We start from the raw sequence: 18,383 nt of genomic DNA on the forward strand, positions 1-18,383 counted from the left end.
CCTCCCACTCAAGGCCCCCAGGCTCCTTGTAGGCCCCTTCTCAGCACCGCTGCTCCCCTCAGGAGGGAGGGAGGGGTCTACAGGCCAGCTGACCAGCACACAGCTGTTCTGACTGGTCGGGTGATAGGCAACAACCTCCATAAAAAATGAACAACCCCAATACTACTGTTTGGGTAGCAATTTAATAATGAAACATGCAAAAACTATCTCTGAAAAGTAAGTTTCAGGAAGGTTTAGGGAACTTGTAGTCAACAAGGGGAGACCCCACAGCTGACTATCCTGAGGCGGCCCTGCACCTCTGTCAGCTGGGGGTGTCACAAGCACTGTTATCTGGCATTTGAACACATAAGCAGTTCATATTCACCACAAATTTGGTGAATCATGGTGTTTATTCCAGAATTTCACAGGAAAATCTGGTCCCCTGTAAGACCAGCTCATCTTAATTAAATACTCACATTCTGCCTGATTTTTGGCTTGAAAAATCTTCTCCAGCTCAGTTTTCTGTTCTGCCAATTCTTTCTTAAACTGGCTTTGTAAATTCTCCAATTCTGACCGATGCTTTGCAGATAATTCTTTGCGTAGGCTTTCTAAACATAAATCTCTTTCAGACTCCCAGTCTTGCTTCAGGGTCTAATTTAAATAAGGAAAAAGGAGAGTATGACCAATAATTGATTACCTGTCATAAAAAATTTTAAATCATACGTTTGAAAACTAGGAAGTCACTCCCTGCCTAGACCAGACTGTCACCATAGGAAACCAGATCTGAATGTACAGGACCAAAAGTATCCACAAGGCAAACTGCAAATGAAAAGAAACAAGGCCCACCTGCCCAGAAACAGAACACACAGCACAGGTGTGTGGTCACTCTCAGAGATTCATGTGTCTGCCCCCACAAAGACCTGGGGGGCAGGATGCTACAATGATGTTAACAACATCTGTGGGAGAGCCAGGCTATGTGCCAGGTGCCCTGAGGAACAAGTCCCCACTATCCAGCCTAGGGGGTAGGGGTTGGGGCACAGGCCTCCAACCCAGGACAACCATATTCCACCAGTGCCTGACCAGAGCAACCAAGACAGAAATGCCCACGTGCCCCAATGTCACACATCTAACATCACCCATGTTCCCTGATGTCACCCATTTCTTCTGCCGTCATCAGATCCAATGGCCCCTCCACAAATGTAGCTTTCAGAAGGGGAGATATTACGAGAATCAGAAATTCCAGTGAGAGACTGCCTCAGAAAAGAGCTAATTCTGTTATCCTTTAAAACATAACTCTGTCTCAAAAAATGGGGTGTAAGATGGGAACAGCAGGACAGTAATGGCCATGCCAATGTGGTCAGCACTGTGAACAGAGCCAATCATGGTGCACGCAAGGTAGACACCCATGACTCACTGCTTTGCCCTTGAGGCACAGCTCTTCCCTGAGGTTCCCTGCAGCGTCCCAGAACCCACACTGCCCACATCTCAACTGCCGCAGTCCACACCTCCCTGCGTGAGGACAGAGGTCTGTGTCCAAAGCACAGCAAGGGCCAGGACACAGCAACCACTCAGAAAACCAAACTTGGGATGGAAGAGCCTCATGTTACACACATTGTTCTGACAAAATCAACTTGTAAAAACAAAAGACCGCTTTGCCTCTGAAAGAAAACACAAAACACTTCTACCAACACAGACCACTAAAGCTCTGACTGGGTTTGTTTAATATCAAGGTGAGGGAGGGGTATTTCTGTGGGGATTTTGAGTGGAGGGGTCAACCTGGTGGGATGGGCAGAAAAGGGAAATCATGCACACACAGAATACAGATACCTCTATTATCTGGACATTTCTCTCCATTTCTGATTGTAACTTCTCCTTCAGCTCAGCTGCAAGAAAAACATAAAAAGTCGTCAGATCACTGAGCCTCAGGTTTTTCCACAATCTGACACCGAGAAGATAAGGGGCTCCTGGCTCTTGCTGGCTGCTCCACGGGCACCCACCAGCGTCAACAGAAGAGGAAGCATCTGTGAGGGAGTAAGAGTATGATGATGTCTGGTTTAATTAACAAATCATATGCATGCCCAAACCAAGGAGTGCAAGATTTACACCCAGCAGGACAGTCTGAAATGAGCGGGCAAGGCTGGCTCCAGACTGCATAGTCACTGAGAGCCTTGAACCCACTCTTTCTCTGGTAATGGGACCTGTCTGCTCCGCACCAAGCCAGATTCCAGGCTAGGTGCTGGAAGAAAGATAAAGATGTTCTAGGACCCAACAACTCCCAACCCTGAGAGGGAAGAAGCACAAGAAAAGAGGAGTAAGTGCTGGGAGGTGGAAGAGGGAGATGGGACTAGACCCATGGGCACAGCCAAGTTAGCACGGAGATGTGGGTGCACACCTGGAGATCAGGGTGCCAGGTAGAGATGGCAGGAACCTCAGGAAAGGGCCAGGGTAGAACTGGGGAGAGCGGGTGCCATATGTGTACCGTGAGGGTGGCCTGAGCAAGTACAGAATTAAGGCAAAGGGCCAGGTGCCACACTGAAGGCCATGTCACGGCAGAAACTCACAAAACAGAGGTCAGATGTCGGCCTCTTTATAGACCTGCTCTTGGATACCATGAAAAAGAAGAGAAAACATCTTTGGGAGAGGCCTAAGGCAGAGCATGTTTCGTATTTTAAAACCCTGGCCAGTGTAGTTAGTTGGTTGAATGTCATCCTATGCACCAAGAAGCTGCCAGTTCGATTCCTGGCAGGGCACATGCCCAGGTTGGGGGTTCAATCCCTGGATGAGGTGCATACAGAAGGCAACCTTATGTTTCTCTCTCACATCAATGTTTCTTTCCCTCTCTCTCTCTGTCTGTCCCTCTCTCAAATCAATAAAAAGATATTTATAAAAGGAAATGGAAAAAAAAGAAAAATCACTAAAAAAATACATATACATACATACATACACAGGGATATTATACACACACACACATATGTGTATCATTATATATATATATATATATATATATATATATACACACTATAAATATATCATTTTATTTCCATATACATATACATACATATGGGAGTAAAATGAGGTGTTTGCATTTGCTTGAATCTAGATCAGTGGTTCTCAACCTTCTGGCCCTTTAAATACAGTTCCTCATGTTGTGACCCAACCATAAAATTATTTTCGTTGCTACTTCATAACTGTAATGTTGCTACTGTTATGAATCGTAATGTAAATATCTGATATGCAGGATGGTCTTAGGCGACCCCTGTGAAAGGGTCGTTTGACCGCCAAAGGGGTCGCGACCCACAGGTTGAGAACCGCTGAGAAGACACAGAGACAGGACTACAAGAACCTGAGAAGAGCCCGGCCCGTGTGGCTCGGTGGTTGAGCATAGACTAGGAACTAGGAGGTCACAGTTCAATTCCCGGTCAGGGAACATACACAGGTTGTGGGCTCGATCCCCAGTAGGGGGTATGCAGGGGGCAGCCAATCCATGATTCTCTCTAATCATTGATGTTTCTCTCTCTCTCTCTCCCTCTCCCTTCCTCTCTGAAATCAATTAAAAAATATATTTAAAAAGGAACCTGAGAAAAAATAAAAAAATAAAAAATAAATAAAAAAAATAAAAAGGAACCTGAGAAAAGACCCAGGAAGAAAAGGACTTCTCAACACACCTGGAGCCAGCATGCTGCTTTTTCATTCCAAATGAAAAACCCAGCAAAAGGGCAGATAATCAGGTGCTCATACCAGCAGGAAAGTGGGATGGCTGCCAGGAATGTGGGATTCCTTTTTGGGTGACAAATATTCTAATCGCAGACAGTAATGACGTCTGCATAACTCAAAGCCACCGACATGTACACTTTAAATTGGTGAATTGTGTGGTATGAGAATTACTGCTCAGTAAAGCTATTATTTAAAACACGTTTACAAAAAGTGTGACTAACAAAAAAAATTAAAATTAGAACACAAAAGTATATTTTAGACATAAGCTCAGTCTAGGCTAGAGAATCAGGAGATAAAGAGGCTCCTGGGCTGCCCATCAGGAGCACCGGGACCCCACTGGGCACAGAAGAGTCTATAGGATGAGGGAGTCTGTGTTCAGGAGCATCTGGTAGGGCTGGATAAAACATGGCCACAGACACAGTCCTATCAACGATGCGGATGTAGAAACCTCAAACATGTAAGCAAAACACCTCCAACGACATCATTTCAAAACTTAACAGAAGCCCGTTGAAGAACTGGAAAGAGACAAGGGGACAGAGAGCAGGATAAGGATATGCAGAGCTGGACGCACAACCACCAGCCAGGAGGTAAACAAGGGCCCAGCGATGGTCAAGGACAGGTGCCCACACATGGGACACACCACACAGCTCCCACATGGACAGGAAGATCAGAGCATGAATATCTCACCTTGGAGGCGCCTCTGATGGGGCCACCTGCTTCCCCAAATACCATAAATGAAAGCCCATGCCTGCCCACACACACATACCTGTCTCACGGCTGCACCGCAGTGCCGCCTCCTCCCGCTCACGTGCATGCTGCTCCCTAACAAGCTCCAGCTCCAGCAGCTGGCGGTTCTGCAGCAGGGCCAGCTCCTGGGCATGCCGGCCATTAAGCATGTCCCGCAATTCCATCAGTGCCGTCTCCTTCTCCCTCTGCAGGTTGGCCTGCGTCAGCTCCAGCTGAGCAGTGTGCATGTTGCTCAGACTCAAGCGCAATGCCTCCAGCTCCAGGGGCGGCACTGGCTGCAAGGAGAGAGGCGGTGCTGCGGTGGCACTGGGGAAGCAGCGCTAGCTTAAGATGTGGTTGGACAGCTGCTCAGGGGAGTCGGATGTTCCTGACTGACCAGGGCTTCTTGTCCCTCAGTGCCCAACAACGCTGTGTATAAGGAGTATGACTGATCACTGATAGGGAAGTACGGGCTGTGCAATGTGTGTGTTCCTGGCACCTGACCCAAATTGCTGCCACCAGATGCCCAAGTGTGTTCCTCTATTTTCAGTGGCTCCGCATAAGATGTGAAAACAAAACAAACCAGAAGAGTAGACAGTAAGCCTGCAGTGCACATCCATCCACTGTGACAAATCTCACCTACCTGCCAACCTCCCAGATCCCAAACCCACTGGGTCCTGGTCTGAGTGACAGCATCTGAGTCACCTGGGTCTGCAGCTGTACCTGCTGCATCTCTGCGGACAGCCGCACCATTGACCACTGCTTCCTGTCAGTCTCGTCTTCATGCCGGCTCATCAGTTCAGCAATTTCAGGTTTACATTCTTGTTCACACTCCTGAGGAAAGAGAGCAAGAGATGTGACCCAGAGAATTCAGTCACAAAAAATAACAATGCTATACCAGAGAGAACGGAAAACATACATCCTCGTTAAAACATGCCCATGAGTGTTCGCAGCAACACTATTCACAACCGCCAAAAGGTGAAAGCAACTCAGTGTCCACTGATGGACGACCTCATAAACAAATGCGGTGCACCCACACACGGGATGTCACCAGCCACAAAAAGTAGTAATGTAGGACACATTACATCACTGATAAATTGAGAAACACATTCAGTAAAAAAAGCCAGACACACTCACAGGTCCATTTGCAGGAAAAGTCCAGAACAGGCAATCCACAGACAGAAAGTAGACTGTTGGTTGCCAAGGGCTGGGGGAAGAAGTAGGGAGTGATGGATAATGGGGAAAGGTTTCCTTTTGGGGTAACAAAAATGTTCTGGAATTAACTGTGATGGATTCACAAGCTACTGAATGTAATAAAAGTCACTAAAAATGGTGAATTTTATGTTATGCAAATTACATCTCAATAAAAATAATCATAAAAGAATATACAACCTGTTGGAGTAGCTTAGTATAAGGTTTAAACCTCAAACAGAGGCTGCAGGTATTATTATTGGGTGAGCAGAGCCTGTGTACCCCTCGATCATTGTGGCAGAAACTGGGACATTAAGACTGATCGCAAGCCCACCCTCCCGACACACTCTGAGTCCAACACTGCCTCATAGGGCCATGGTGGAGACCGGATACACACAGCTGACCATGTGAGACAAGGGAAGCACTCTGAGGGAAAACATCAGTATGTTATTGCTATTCTCCATGCATGAAAGATGAACTTCTCTCTTCAACATCTAGGAGAAAAGGCCAATGGTCACAAGGAGGGCCGAATTGGGCTCAACCAGAAAGTCTGGAGAGACCTTCCATGCGGGGGCAGCATTAAGGACCTGAGACCTGCCCTAGCCGGTTTGGCTCAGTGGATAGAGCAGGGGTCCTCAAATTTTTTAAACAGGGGGCCAGTTCACTGTCCCTCAGACCGTTGGAGGACCGGACTATAGTTTAAAAAAAAAACTATGAACAAATTCCTATGCACACTGCACATCCTATTTTGAAGTAAAAAAACAAAACGGGAACAAATACAATATTTGTATTTGCATGTGGCCCGCGGGCCGTAGTTTGAGGACCCCTGGGATAGAGCATCAGCCTGTGGATTGAAGGGTCCTGGGTTCGATTCCGGTCAAGGGCACATGCCTGGGTTGCAGCTCAATCCCCAGTAGGGGCCGTGCAGGAGGCAGCCAATCAATGATTCTCTCTCATCATTAATGTTTCTCTCTCTCCCTCTCCCTTCCTCTCTGAAATCAATAAAAATACATTTTTTTTTTTAAAAAGGAACTGAGTCCTGCAGGGGCAGCTCTGCCTCAAGCCTCTGTGCCCCAGTTTCCACTTTGAGAGAGAAGGTTCTTAAAAGACTGAGTTCTCTCTCTGATTTAGGTTTCTACAACAGGGAGAAGTCCTCTGACAGGGAACACACCTTAACAAGAGAACCCTGAAGATGCATACCTTTGTGAGGACCCCAGGCTGTTCTGAACCGTCCCCATCCAGCTTCTGCCAGGGCTGCTCTGAGTCCTCTGTACTTGCTCCATCAGGGTTCTCCAGCTAAGAGGGGAAGGGCCAGAGAAGAGCAGTTACTCTAATGACCATGACCACCACCAGGGCTGCAGCCTCAGGCCCTCTCAGCCCCTCTGCCTGCCAGCCATACTGACCCCACCCCAACCTGTTCAGAATCTGCACTCTCCTCCTAAACCATTCTCAGGTCTCAATACTTTTTATGCAACTCATTTACCTAATGCTGCTGCTGCCCCTCTTTCTTATGAATTTTGCTTCTTTAAATATTTTCACTGTGTACTTGACACCTAAATTACTAAATTTTAGTTTCTCAACAAATTCTAGTCTTTCAGACCCATGAACTTAATTTTAATTTCCAAGCTCTTAATTTTATATAAGTACAAATATTTTATCTTCAAGATCTCCCCTTTTTACATAGAATTTTCCCTTAATAATTTGTAGAAATAGTAAATGAAGATAAAAAACCAGAAAACTGTTTAAAAATATTAATTTATTTATTTAAATAATAAGTCCATTAAATAATAACTTGGTTATGAACATTTTTCCCAAAAATTATAAGACATAATTTTAGAAAAAATATAAAACTTTTCATTTAAAATAAGACTTCTTGGAGGATTAAAAATGGCAGCAGAATAAGTGGATGCTGCATGGACATGCTCCCAGGAATAAATTGGAATTACAACTAAAATACAGAAAAACTTCCTGAATAATCAACAGAAAACTCACAGGAGAAAACCCTAATACCCAAAGACTGAAAGTGGAGACTGCATAGAGCAGTGATTCTCAACCTGTGGGTCGCGACCCCTTTGGGGGTCGAACGACCCTTTCACAGGGGTCGCCTAAGACCATCGGAAAACACATATATAATTACATATTGTTTTTGTGATTAATCACTATGCTTTAATTATGTTCAATTTGTAATGATGAAAATACATCCCTCATATCAGATATTTACATTACGATACATAACAGTAGCAAAATTACAGTTATGAAGTAGCAACGAAATAATTTTATGATTGGGGGGCACCACAACATGAGGAACTGTATTAAAGGGTCGAGGAATTAGGAAGGTTGAGAACCACTGGCATAGAGACTGGTAGGAGGGGCAGAGGTGCAAAAGGGCTGGCTGGGTGCCCACTGACAGCAACTGAAGTCCTGGAGAGATATCTCAGCTGTGGGAGGTTGCCACTGAGAACTCTGGGATCTAATTCCCATGTTGGGCCCCTCAGCAGAAAGCATCAAAACTGAGAAGGGTACCCACATAACATCTGGCTGTGAAAAGCAGCGGGGTGCTGTCTGCCAGGGAGTGACAGCTAAAAATTCAGACACTCTCTTAAAGAGCCAATGCACAAAATTCCCTATGGAGCCACCCACCTTGTGCTCTGGCAGAGGGAGGGTGAAGTGGACTGGAGCTGTGAGAGTAGAAGCCAGGACTGGGGTCTTAGGGGATAGAGCTCAGAAGGCAGACACCCCAAGTTTCCTGGGCTGAGTCATTTCCTCATTCAGCAGAGGACATCTTTCCCACATAGACATTTGCCTTGCTTGGGGGAAGACAGTTGAAACACCCTATGGAAAACACCATGCCCTGAGGTTACTTAAGAGAATTAAAAAAATTAGTCTCCAGGCAGAAGCAACTGCCCCACACTGTTGAAAAACTCTCACCACACCTGAGGAGGATTGCTTGGGGGGCAATTCAAGTCGGAATCCTATCAGTCTATAGGCAGAGGTGTTCTCTGGAAGCTTTGAGTCTTTGCCTGATGTAATTAGTCAGAAACTAGAGATTAAGAGGTATCGAGGGGCTCTCCATCTAAAAAGGTGGGTGTGACAGGATCACAGATGGTGGCCGTAAGGGACAGAAGAAATATTTGAAGAAACAAAGACAAAGAATTTTCCAAAAATAATGACACATTTCAAGTCAGAGCTCTAAAAAGTGGAAAGAACCTCAAGTAGAATTAATACCATACACATAGACACATCCCATGTCCCTGTACACATCATTTCCACACTGCTGAAAAATTAAAAGAAAAATGTAGAAAACAGCCAGAAAAGAAAGACAGTTCACATAAAGAGGAATACAGTTCCCCCTATATACTTCACCACCCTTTCAATCTAAATATGTTGAAGAGCAGCCTGGTAATTTACAAATGGGCTTTGCCTCCATCCGCACTACAACTGGTGGTTATATTGGCTGGTGCAAGGGTATTTATGTCTTTGTGAAAAATGGGATAATGGATACAGTTCAATTTGAAAAGATGCATATGTTTATCTGAAGAATCCACCACGAGATTTTCTTCCGAAAATTGGAGTGATTACAGTTTCAGGATTAGCAGGGTTGGTTTCAGCAAGAAAAGGTTCTGGATTTAAGAAAATTGCTTATCCATTGGGACTGGTCACTTTAGGAGCAACTGTTTGTTACCCAGTTCAGTCCGTAATAATTGCAAAGGTAACTGGGAAAAAGGCATATGCTACAAGTCAGAAAATCAATAAAAAAATATTTTAAAAATAAAAATAAATAAAAAGCTTCTGCACAGCAAAAGAAACCATCAACAAAACAACAAGAAAGCCCACTGCATGGGAGACCATATTTACCAATGTTATCTCTGATAAGGGTTTAATCTCCAAAATTTACCGGGAATGTAACAAAAGGAAAATAAACAATCCAATCAAAAAATGGGCAAAGAACCTAAATAGACACTTTTCGAAAGAGGACCTACAGAAGGCCAAGAGACATATGAAAACATGCTCAAAGTCACTAATCATCCAAGAGATGCAAATCAAAACAACAATGAAGTACCATCTCACACCTGTCAAAATGGGTATCATCAACAAGTCAACAAACAACAAGTGCTGGAGAGGATGAGGAGAAAAAGGAACCCTTTTGCACTGCTGGTGAGAATGCAGACTGGGTCAGCCACTGTGGAAAACAGTATGGCGTTTCCTCAAAAAATTAAAAATGGAACTCCCATTTGACCCAGTACTACTACTTCTAGGCATATATCCCAAGAAATCAGAAACACCAATCAGAAAGGATATATGCACCCATATGTTCATAGCAGCACAATTCACCATAGCTAAGATTTGGAAACAGCCTAAGTGCCCATTAGCAGATGAATGGATTAGAAAACTGTGGTACATCTACACAATGGAATACTATGCTGCTGTAAAAAAGAAGCAAAATTCCAGATTTGTAGGTAGTGTATTTGTAGCTGGTATAGGTGATAATCATTTTTTCCAATAAGGCAGTGGTTCTCAACCTTCTGGCCCTTTAAATACAATTCCTCATGTTGTGACCCAACCATAAAATTATTTTCGTTGCTACTTCATAACTGTAATGTTGCTACTGTTATGTATCGTAATGTAAATATCTGATATGCAGGATGGTCTTAGGCGACCCCTGTGAAAGGGTCGTTCGACTGCCAAAGGGGTCGTGACCCACAGGTTGAGAACCGCTGCCATAAGGCATGCCAGATACATCATTATTTTGAGTCAAATTCTGCCCTCAGCTGCCAGTTTTCCAGCTCATTCTAGCAAACACCTAAATCTGCACCTGCCCTGTTGCACACAGTAGGGAATACTCACAGTTCAAGGCCCCTTATTTATAAGGCACACAGGAAGAAGCTCCAAGGAGAGCCCACTTATGGTTGATCGGGAGGCCCTAGGGAAGCCACTCAAGGCCAGCATCCTCAGTACTCTCAATGCCCAAGCCCACTTCCACTCACCTGCTACACCTGACCTTTGCAGCTCTCAGGACCTTGAGCAACAGAATATGGTGCCTCCTCCAGCAATACCACATTTCCACACCTTCACCCCCTTCCCTCCTCTTCCCACGTTCGGCAAGAAGGGAAAGGACAAAGAATGACAAGTAGGTGGATTTGAAAGTAGGTGAAGGAGTATTATAGTTTAACTATCCAAAGAAAACACCTGTTAGAGGGGATGATGCACACAGCCACACCCGATGAACTCATACTTATAAAACTTCCATCACCAAAGCAAGCACCAATACTGGCACTGCCTTCAAACAGTCAATCCAAAATTTCTCACAATCATACAAAGATAAAACATTAGGAGCAAAACCACAAAAATATACTCTCCCTTTTTGTAAACTAAAATAAAACCCTCTTTCCCTACATTTGAGAGGCAAAAACAAACCGAAGACCACCTTTTGTAAGTTACGCTAACAATAACTAAAAGATGAGCAAAATATAAAAACATAATGCTGAGGAAATTTACCTGAGCTGCTGCTGCCCCATCAGGGGTGTCACTGCATGAGGTGGCTTTGCAAACGTCCCCTCCTCCCAGGAATCCACTGTCCTCGTTGGCTACCGGACTCTCCTCCTGGACAGGCGCATCGACAGTCGAGCTCTTCCTCTTCGCCGTCTTTTTCTTCGAATGCACACAGTCACCTTTTGTTTTTCTCTGTCGGAAGTGAGCAAGCTGTGCAAAAATGTAGAGAAGTAGTAAAGACAAAGGTAAGTGAGAAAAATGTAACACAACCACAAAGTCAGCAGGCTTGTGGGGAACATGAGGCTCTGGGGCTGGCTCAGTCCACTTGGCCACACCTCGCCAGATTCACGTTAACCAACAGATCTCTGTCCCCCACACACTGCCTTCATTAATACCTATGATGCCAGGATCTAAGCTCAGAATTATATCCAAAGAGTCTAGATTGAAGACTGTTAATTATGCCTGTATACAGACAAAAGAAAGCAAGACAGCCGAGTGACAGAATAGCTTTTCTAGCCACTGGAAATTTACAGAAAAATAATATTTTAAAAAGTACATCTATTTAAAAAACTGATAGCTCAATCAAGGCATGTTAAGGTTTAAAACCATGTAAAAGCTAAATCTCTCCCTTCTGCCCCCATTTTCCCCCCAATCAAGAAAATATATAGCCTAGCCAAAATTTTCTAGCCATGGATTCTGAAACCAGGTACAGAAATAGCAAATAATTAATTAAGCCAGGTCAATCTAACATCCTCCTTTATGAAATCAGATGTTCTAGTTTTCATGACACAGCTCACCAAAGCACCAGGGACTCCACAGAATGTCGCCCATCCTAAGGCACAACCCAGCTCATTCTGTCCCTCAAGTCTGGGGGTTTCAGACTCTGCTCACACACCCTCTCCCACTAACACCTTATTCAAAAAGTATAAGATCTAACATCAGTTTTTCACAGGGGGACATCTGTTCCTTCAAATGACAACTGTGGTCATAAAAGCAAATACATTTAACAAATGTTTGTCCACAAGTCCATGGACACAGGAAATTACACAAGCCATTCATGTGAGAAAAGCTGTCTGTCAAGGACAGACAATGCCTTCAGAACCAGCCTCATCTATTTAATTTCATTTTAATTCATTTGTTTTATGCCACACTCCATCCAAATTGCCTTCCTGCATCACAGTCCTTGTTTCTGGCCTGTTTGCCCAACAAGAGGCGTATTGTTTCTTCTCCAGATGAGCTTAATCACCACCCTCAATGCTCCTTCAAGCACATTTACTAGTACTCACATCTGCAAACCATGGCAAGCTCAGGAATAATGTTAAAACTTAGGCTCACTTTCATCTCCTGTGTGTGACAGGCACAAGCAAAGGGAGCAAAAAAGAGGCCACAGATCTCCCTATTCAAATCCTAGTCAGTAGTTTCACCTTCACAGGAAGCCTGAATTGGGCCACTCTGTCCTATGCCTGTCATCCTGCCATTAGACACTGCTGTCCCTGTCACAGCCTCACACCAATCACTGTGCTCTGAATGGTTTCTTTAATGTAGTGGCCCTGTGGTTTCCTCAAGGGAAGGAACTAACAATGAATACCTCCTACTATCTAGCCCATATGAAATCCCCACGGTTTGGCCATATCTAACCTCGAACACAGCAACTTCATGTGGCTCTCCTTACTACTAGCTGGCACTGTACAGGCTCTCAGTCCTTCATTCCTGACAGAGCAGGTCACTTCCAACAGCCAGAATGGGGTGGGGCCGGAGTCACAGCCAACATGCCCAAGCCTGCTCCACTCTAACTCTGGAGCCCAGCTCTATTCAGCATGCGCTGTAATCCCCACAACATGCCCCCAAAACAGTGAGTACCAGAAGGCATTTCTGTGAAAACCTTGGCAGAAGGGAAGTAATAAATGCAAGCCTGGAAACACATGAATCCAGGACCAGTGCGTTCACTTGGGCATCATCCACAACCCTAGGATACAGCACTGCCCCAGGAGGCTCGGCAGGATGTCTGTAGCTTCTCTAGGAATCCAGCATTGTGGGCGCTCCAGGCACCTCCATCAACTTCATCTGCTCAAGACCGTCCACCTGGGCCCAAACAGCAAGGAAGCAAGAACACCAGCTTCTGGCGTAGCTGGTTTGGCTCAGTGGATAGAGTGTCAGCATGAGAACTGAAGGGTCCCAGGTTGGATTCGGGTCAAGGGCACATGTCCGGGTTGCGGGCTTGATCCCCAGTAGGGGGCGTGCAGGGGGCAGCGGATCAATGGTTCTCTCTCATTGATGTTTCTCTCTCTCTCTCTCCCTCTCCCTTTCTCTCTTAAATCAATAAAAATATATTTAAAAAAACAAAAAAGAACAGGAACTTCTGGGCCCCAGGAATAAACAGTAGGTCAGCGGGAAGTAGTATTCCACAATGTAAAAGGTCTCCTGGAACACCAAACAGAAACCTTTTTATATTTAAATAATACTGCAGAATTCCAAGTAAAATGAAAACCTGCAGCCGAAACCAGTTTGGCTCAGTGGATAGAGCGTCAGCCTGCGGCCTGAAGGGTCCCGGGTTCGATTCCGGTCAAGGGCACGTACCTGGGTTGCGGGCACATCCCCAGTGGGGGATGTGCAGGAGGCAGCTGATCGATGTTTCTCTCTCATCGATGTTTCTGACTCTCTATCTCTCTCCCTTCCTCTCTGTAAAAAATCAATAAAAATATATTTTAAAAAAAAAGAAAGAAAACCTGCATGTAGTTTTAAAAGGACGGAAGCAGCCTTGAGCCCTAGGAAACGAGCCTGTGTCTCCCACGACTGCAAGAAGTCACAGGTCCTAGAAGTCCTCCAGGAAGCCTGAGCCGTGGCGAGGTGGAGCCGCAACAGGTGCAGCTGTGCACAGGTGTGCAGGGGAGCCACACATTGGCTGTCCAGGAGCATGAGGACACGCGATGCGGTGAGAGCGCCCTTCCCTTCACTACCCGCCAGCCCTCCACTTTCTGTTGGGGTCCGGCTGTGGGTGGGCAGTGAGGGACGCGGCGCGTTTCTAAGCCACTCCTGCCCGTTAGGGCGTCTCGAGACCTGGCGGAGACTACACCGCGAATCCGAGAAGGACCGTGGGCCACGCCAGGCTCCCGGGAAACGCGGGAGGGGGGCCGGGCAGAGACCCCACCCACCCACCCGCACCGCCCCTCGAGTCCCGGCGTGCCCTGCGCTCGGCCTCTCAGAGAGACGCCAAGCGTCCCCCGCCGCTGATTGGTGGCCCCGCGGCAGGGGCGGGGTCGGGCAGAGGGCGGCGGATTCAAGATGGCGGCGGCCAGGAGGTGGCTACCGTCCGAGTGGACGGAGAGGGCAAGAGTGCGGCGGCAGCCTCCGCCTGACCGCGTCCGCTCCTGGCTGGGTTGGTGGCGGGCCCTGGAGTCCTCCCTTAGGAGGCCACACCAGGGTAGCGGGAGGAGTCGGCGCTATCATTTACCTTCGCTCTTCCGGCCTCCACCTTTCTTCGCCGCTGCTCCTGTTCATCTTCTTCCATCTCCCTCCAGGCCTCCTCGCGGGCCTCCCGGGAGGTGACGGAGCCGACGCGGCGCTGCCTTCGCTCTATTTACACTCCCTCCCCCTCGCCCGGGCTCTCCCTCCCCCGCGACAACTGTCACGCAGACGTGAGCCCGCCCCTCTCCGGGCCGGCTTCGCCGCCAATCAGGGGTCACATTCCTGCCCTCGCGCACGCGCGCTCAGAATGGCGCGGCAGGCGTGGAGCTCCGCCCCTGCCGCTTGCGGACCACCGATTGGCGCGGTAACGCCCCAATCAGTGGAGCGCGGTGGCCTCGACCTCGCTGTGGTTGGTCGATTTTAAAGGAGCCGCCTTGTCTGCGCAGTCGCTGGGCCTGCGGTCCTGCCCTGGGCACGGATGCTGAGCATTTGTGTTCTGCCAAATCCCGTGTTAGCTCCTATGCCACAGCCTTTGCAAGCGCTGCCGTCAGTTTCATCCCCATTCGTCGCTCGGTTGTTAGACGTGGACCCCTGGGGAGTTGAGACCTACCCCTAAAGGAGCCGGGGCGCTTGCAGAACCCACTCCACCTTCCTCTTCAAGGAAGGCCGCCCACTGTCGTCTGCATCCGCTTCTACCCCGCGATCACCCAGGGAGCAGTTCCTAGAACCCAGCCCCTTTGCCTGGGAAGCAGTGACTACCCTCAGGGCTGCAGTGGGCATCTCACGTCTCGTTGCTGCTGTCCCAGACACCCTCACCCTCGTTCCTCGGGACTGAGCCCTGGTCACTGAGCCCTTCTCTGCTGGAATGCTTTCTTTGTTCATTTCACAGACAGACAGCAAAATTATTTGGATCCTTTCCTATACTGTATGTCCCTTCCCTGTTGTATGACTTCGCTTCTACCTCCTTGCCTGGGGGCATCTGGACTGAAGGAGCCCACGTGCCAGGGCAGCCAGTTATGAATTCGGTGGGGATCTGGGTCAGCACCTCTAACCACAGCCCAGAGGTGCAGGGACAGGTTGCCACTGGGACTGCGCCACTCGTGGACCAGTGTATTCTTACTGGAGACAGTGGCAAATTGGGGTCTTTGTTCATGTGTCTACCCCCAGCTTGTAGCTCCTGGGCGATGCAGCATAGGATTTGACTAGAGCGACCCCCAATCATGGGTCCACTCCAGCATCTCTGCCATAAAACCTTCCCCTGGGTCAAACAATGTTAGTGAGACCGGCCAGTAAGCCAGGACAAGCAGAATAGGGAAACTGAGACCAGATAGTTATACAGCAGTTTACAGCCATCTAGAAAAATCAAGATGCCAAGTAGTTACAGCCATCTAGTAAATCCTACTTTCCCTAAACCAGGGACACATAAGAGTAAATGGTTTGCACTTCTCCCCAACCAGAGAGTAAATAGCTTAAATCAGCGGTCACCAACCGGTGGTCCATGAGGTCTGAAAGGTCGGCGACCGCTGGCTTAAATCACCCTACTCAGGGAGACAGCAGAAGTCCAATTCTGTAGCCGGTGGTGTGTAGTAGGAAGGGCAGGGTGCCGTGGAACAGAAGTTTTGCCAACCACACCCAAGGACAGATGAAGTTAAGAGAATAAATCTCATTTTGGTACATCAGCATAAAGCTGATGGATGTTCTATTGAAATCCTCCCCTAAGACCATCCCTGAACTCCCAGCCTTTAAAACCCCTGAAAGGTCCCAGTGCTTTGTGGTCTCTCCCAGGAGCAAGCCCATGCCTCTCCCCGCACCCCTCCTTTCCCCACAGGTGCATCTCCTAAACTCTATGGGACCCACCAGGCTTGCAACCAGGGCAGCAATGGGCAGTGGCAGTTCATTCCAGACAAACCCGCTGAGCCTGTCCCTAAGGCCCCCTTTTTTTTACTTCAGTGAGGCAAAGCAGACCAGCCCAGGTGCATTTCCCCAGCCCCTCTTTGTTTCATTGTCCACAGCTTTGATAAACGTCCTCTAAAATTCACTGGACTCATGTGAAATTTTTCCTGCACAAATTCAAGAACCCACACACTACAGGCTAGCCCTAGGCAGACTTTTTCGGTCACATTAGGAAGGCCCCCCATGCTGGTGGGGAGTTCTGCAGAGAGGGACATGCTGAGGCCCTGCAGACAGGAAAGGAAAACGCATACCTGTAATGCACAGCTACTGCTGTTAGGACAATCTTTGGTATGAGAAACATCTCTGGATGAGAAACCGGTGCTTTTTTCTCTCTCTCTCCCACTCTCTCTCTCCCACTCTCTCTAAAAAGAGCAATGGGAAAAATATCCTCGGGTGAGGATTGAAAAAAAAAAAAAGAATAAGGAAATGAAATGAAGTATGGACTTTAGTTAATGATAATGTATCAATATAAGTTCATTAATTGTAACAAATGTGTCATACCAATATGAGATATTAATAATTGGGAAGCCGTATGTGGGACCTCTCTGTACTTACTATCTTCTCAATTTTTCTGTGCATCTAAAACTGTTCTTAAAAAATAAAGTTTGGCCCTGGCTGGTTAGGTTCAGTGGGTAGAGCTTCAGCCTGTAGACTGAGGGGTCTCGGGTTCGATTCTGGTTCAGGGCACATGCCCAGGTTGTGGGCTCAACCAGTGGTGGTTCTCTCTCATCATTGGTGTTTCTATCTCTCCTCCTCCCTTCCTCTCTGAAACCAATAAAAAAAAATTTTTTTAAGAAAAAATAAAGTTTGTTTTATTTTAAACTGCCAAACAAGTTCATACTCCCTAGGATGTATATACCCCTGGAGTCACCTCCTTAGCTACCTTGAGTTACTAAGTTAACTAGTTTTTGTACATACTCAGACCTGTTAGAACATTAGGGTATGGGACATATAAAACCTAAAGACTGAAGGGCAACTTAAGGGATTTTAGCCCAATTCCAGCCACGTGATGCAAGAGTCTGGGTTGGCTGCATTGAGGAGAGGGCTGTAAGGTGCTGAGCCCTGCTCCTACCCCCGCCCCGGACTTCGGTCACTGCTCCCATTTCAAATCTGTTCTATCTCTTCATCAGTCCGGTTGACCCATTTGTAAACCTGAAATGGAAAGCCAAGAGGACCAAGTACCACTCCCTCTGTTCCATGGAGCCCTGCCCTCCCTACCACACTGACTACTAAGGCCTCCCCTGCTGGTCGGAGCTTCCCACTCACACCTGCCCCAGATGTCCCCTACACATAGCTACCAGGACGCCCATCCCTGCCTTGGCCGGGTCCCCTCCTACCTTGGGTCCCCTCCTGGCAGTCCCAGAACTAGATCCATGTCCTGCCCAGTGGGATGGAGACCCAGCCTGTGTCCCTTGAGGAGCCAGCTGGCCTGTAGGGTGGACAAACTAGGGAGCCCCTATGGGGTTCTTTGGTCAGCTCCTGGTGCCGCCCCCTCTGCAGCCCAGAATTTCTTGAAACCCTCAGGTAGCTGGTGCCGGGGCTTTGTCTTGCTCAGAGGGTGCCTAGGAGCAGCCAGGGGCCTGCTGGCCTCCTGGAGGTCATAATGGAGAGTGCCGGCTCCTGAATGAAGGGTAGGTGGGTATGGCTGAACCCTCCCCACAGCCTCACCCTCTTCTGGGCTCTGTCATGAGGGTGGGGACCGTGTATGGTGAGGCTGGGACTGTCCTGCCGCCAGGACCCTGCTCTGCCCCTCGGGCCCCAGCCGCTGGCCAGGTTTGCCCTCCCAAGGAGCTTGCCTGGCCACACCTGGGAATGGTAGTGTTTGCAGCAACCCCTGGGCGAGGAGTGGGCGGGGCCTGGGAAAGACTCTACACGAAAACCTGGCAACCTGGGGCCTCCTTGTCTGCTGCGTCTAGCAACTGCCT

At 47.6% G+C, this 18,383-nt stretch overlaps 2 protein-coding genes across 6 annotated transcripts in view; one reads left to right on the top strand and one right to left on the bottom strand.

Annotated features, from left to right (window-relative positions):
• Positions 1-14,705, bottom strand: part of PCNT (pericentrin) — a 90,733-nt gene extending 76,028 nt beyond the window's left edge. For 4 of the 5 annotated variants that reach the window (XM_070407027.1, XM_070407026.1, XM_070407025.1 and 1 more), the window contains exons 1-7: positions 14,552-14,705; positions 11,107-11,310; positions 6,811-6,906; positions 5,125-5,253; positions 4,460-4,715; positions 1,807-1,862; positions 456-630 (exon numbers count right to left, since the gene is read on the bottom strand). In XM_070407027.1, the coding sequence (XP_070263128.1) occupies positions 456-630; positions 1,807-1,862; positions 4,460-4,715; positions 5,125-5,253; positions 6,811-6,906; positions 11,107-11,310; positions 14,552-14,608 (973 nt within the window). In that variant the 5' untranslated portion in view covers positions 14,609-14,705. The remainder of the gene's footprint in view (positions 1-455; positions 631-1,806; positions 1,863-4,459; positions 4,716-5,124; positions 5,254-6,810; positions 6,907-11,106; positions 11,311-14,551) is intronic. The other variant, XM_070407024.1, reaches the window with a different exon arrangement.
• Positions 8,713-9,376, top strand: LOC139004455 (MICOS complex subunit MIC27-like). Its single transcript, XM_070407340.1, is given in 3 exon segments — positions 8,713-8,721; positions 8,955-9,120; positions 9,123-9,376. Coding segments are annotated over 3 exon segments (429 nt in total).
• Positions 14,706-18,383: the final 3,678 nt, after the last annotated feature.

Source organism: Myotis yumanensis, unplaced genomic scaffold (assembly GCF_028538775.1).
Source record: "Myotis yumanensis isolate MYYU_CA2020_CCGP unplaced genomic scaffold, mMyoYum1.0.hap1 SCAF_2, whole genome shotgun sequence".
Lineage (NCBI taxonomy): Eukaryota > Metazoa > Chordata > Mammalia > Chiroptera > Vespertilionidae > Myotis > Myotis yumanensis.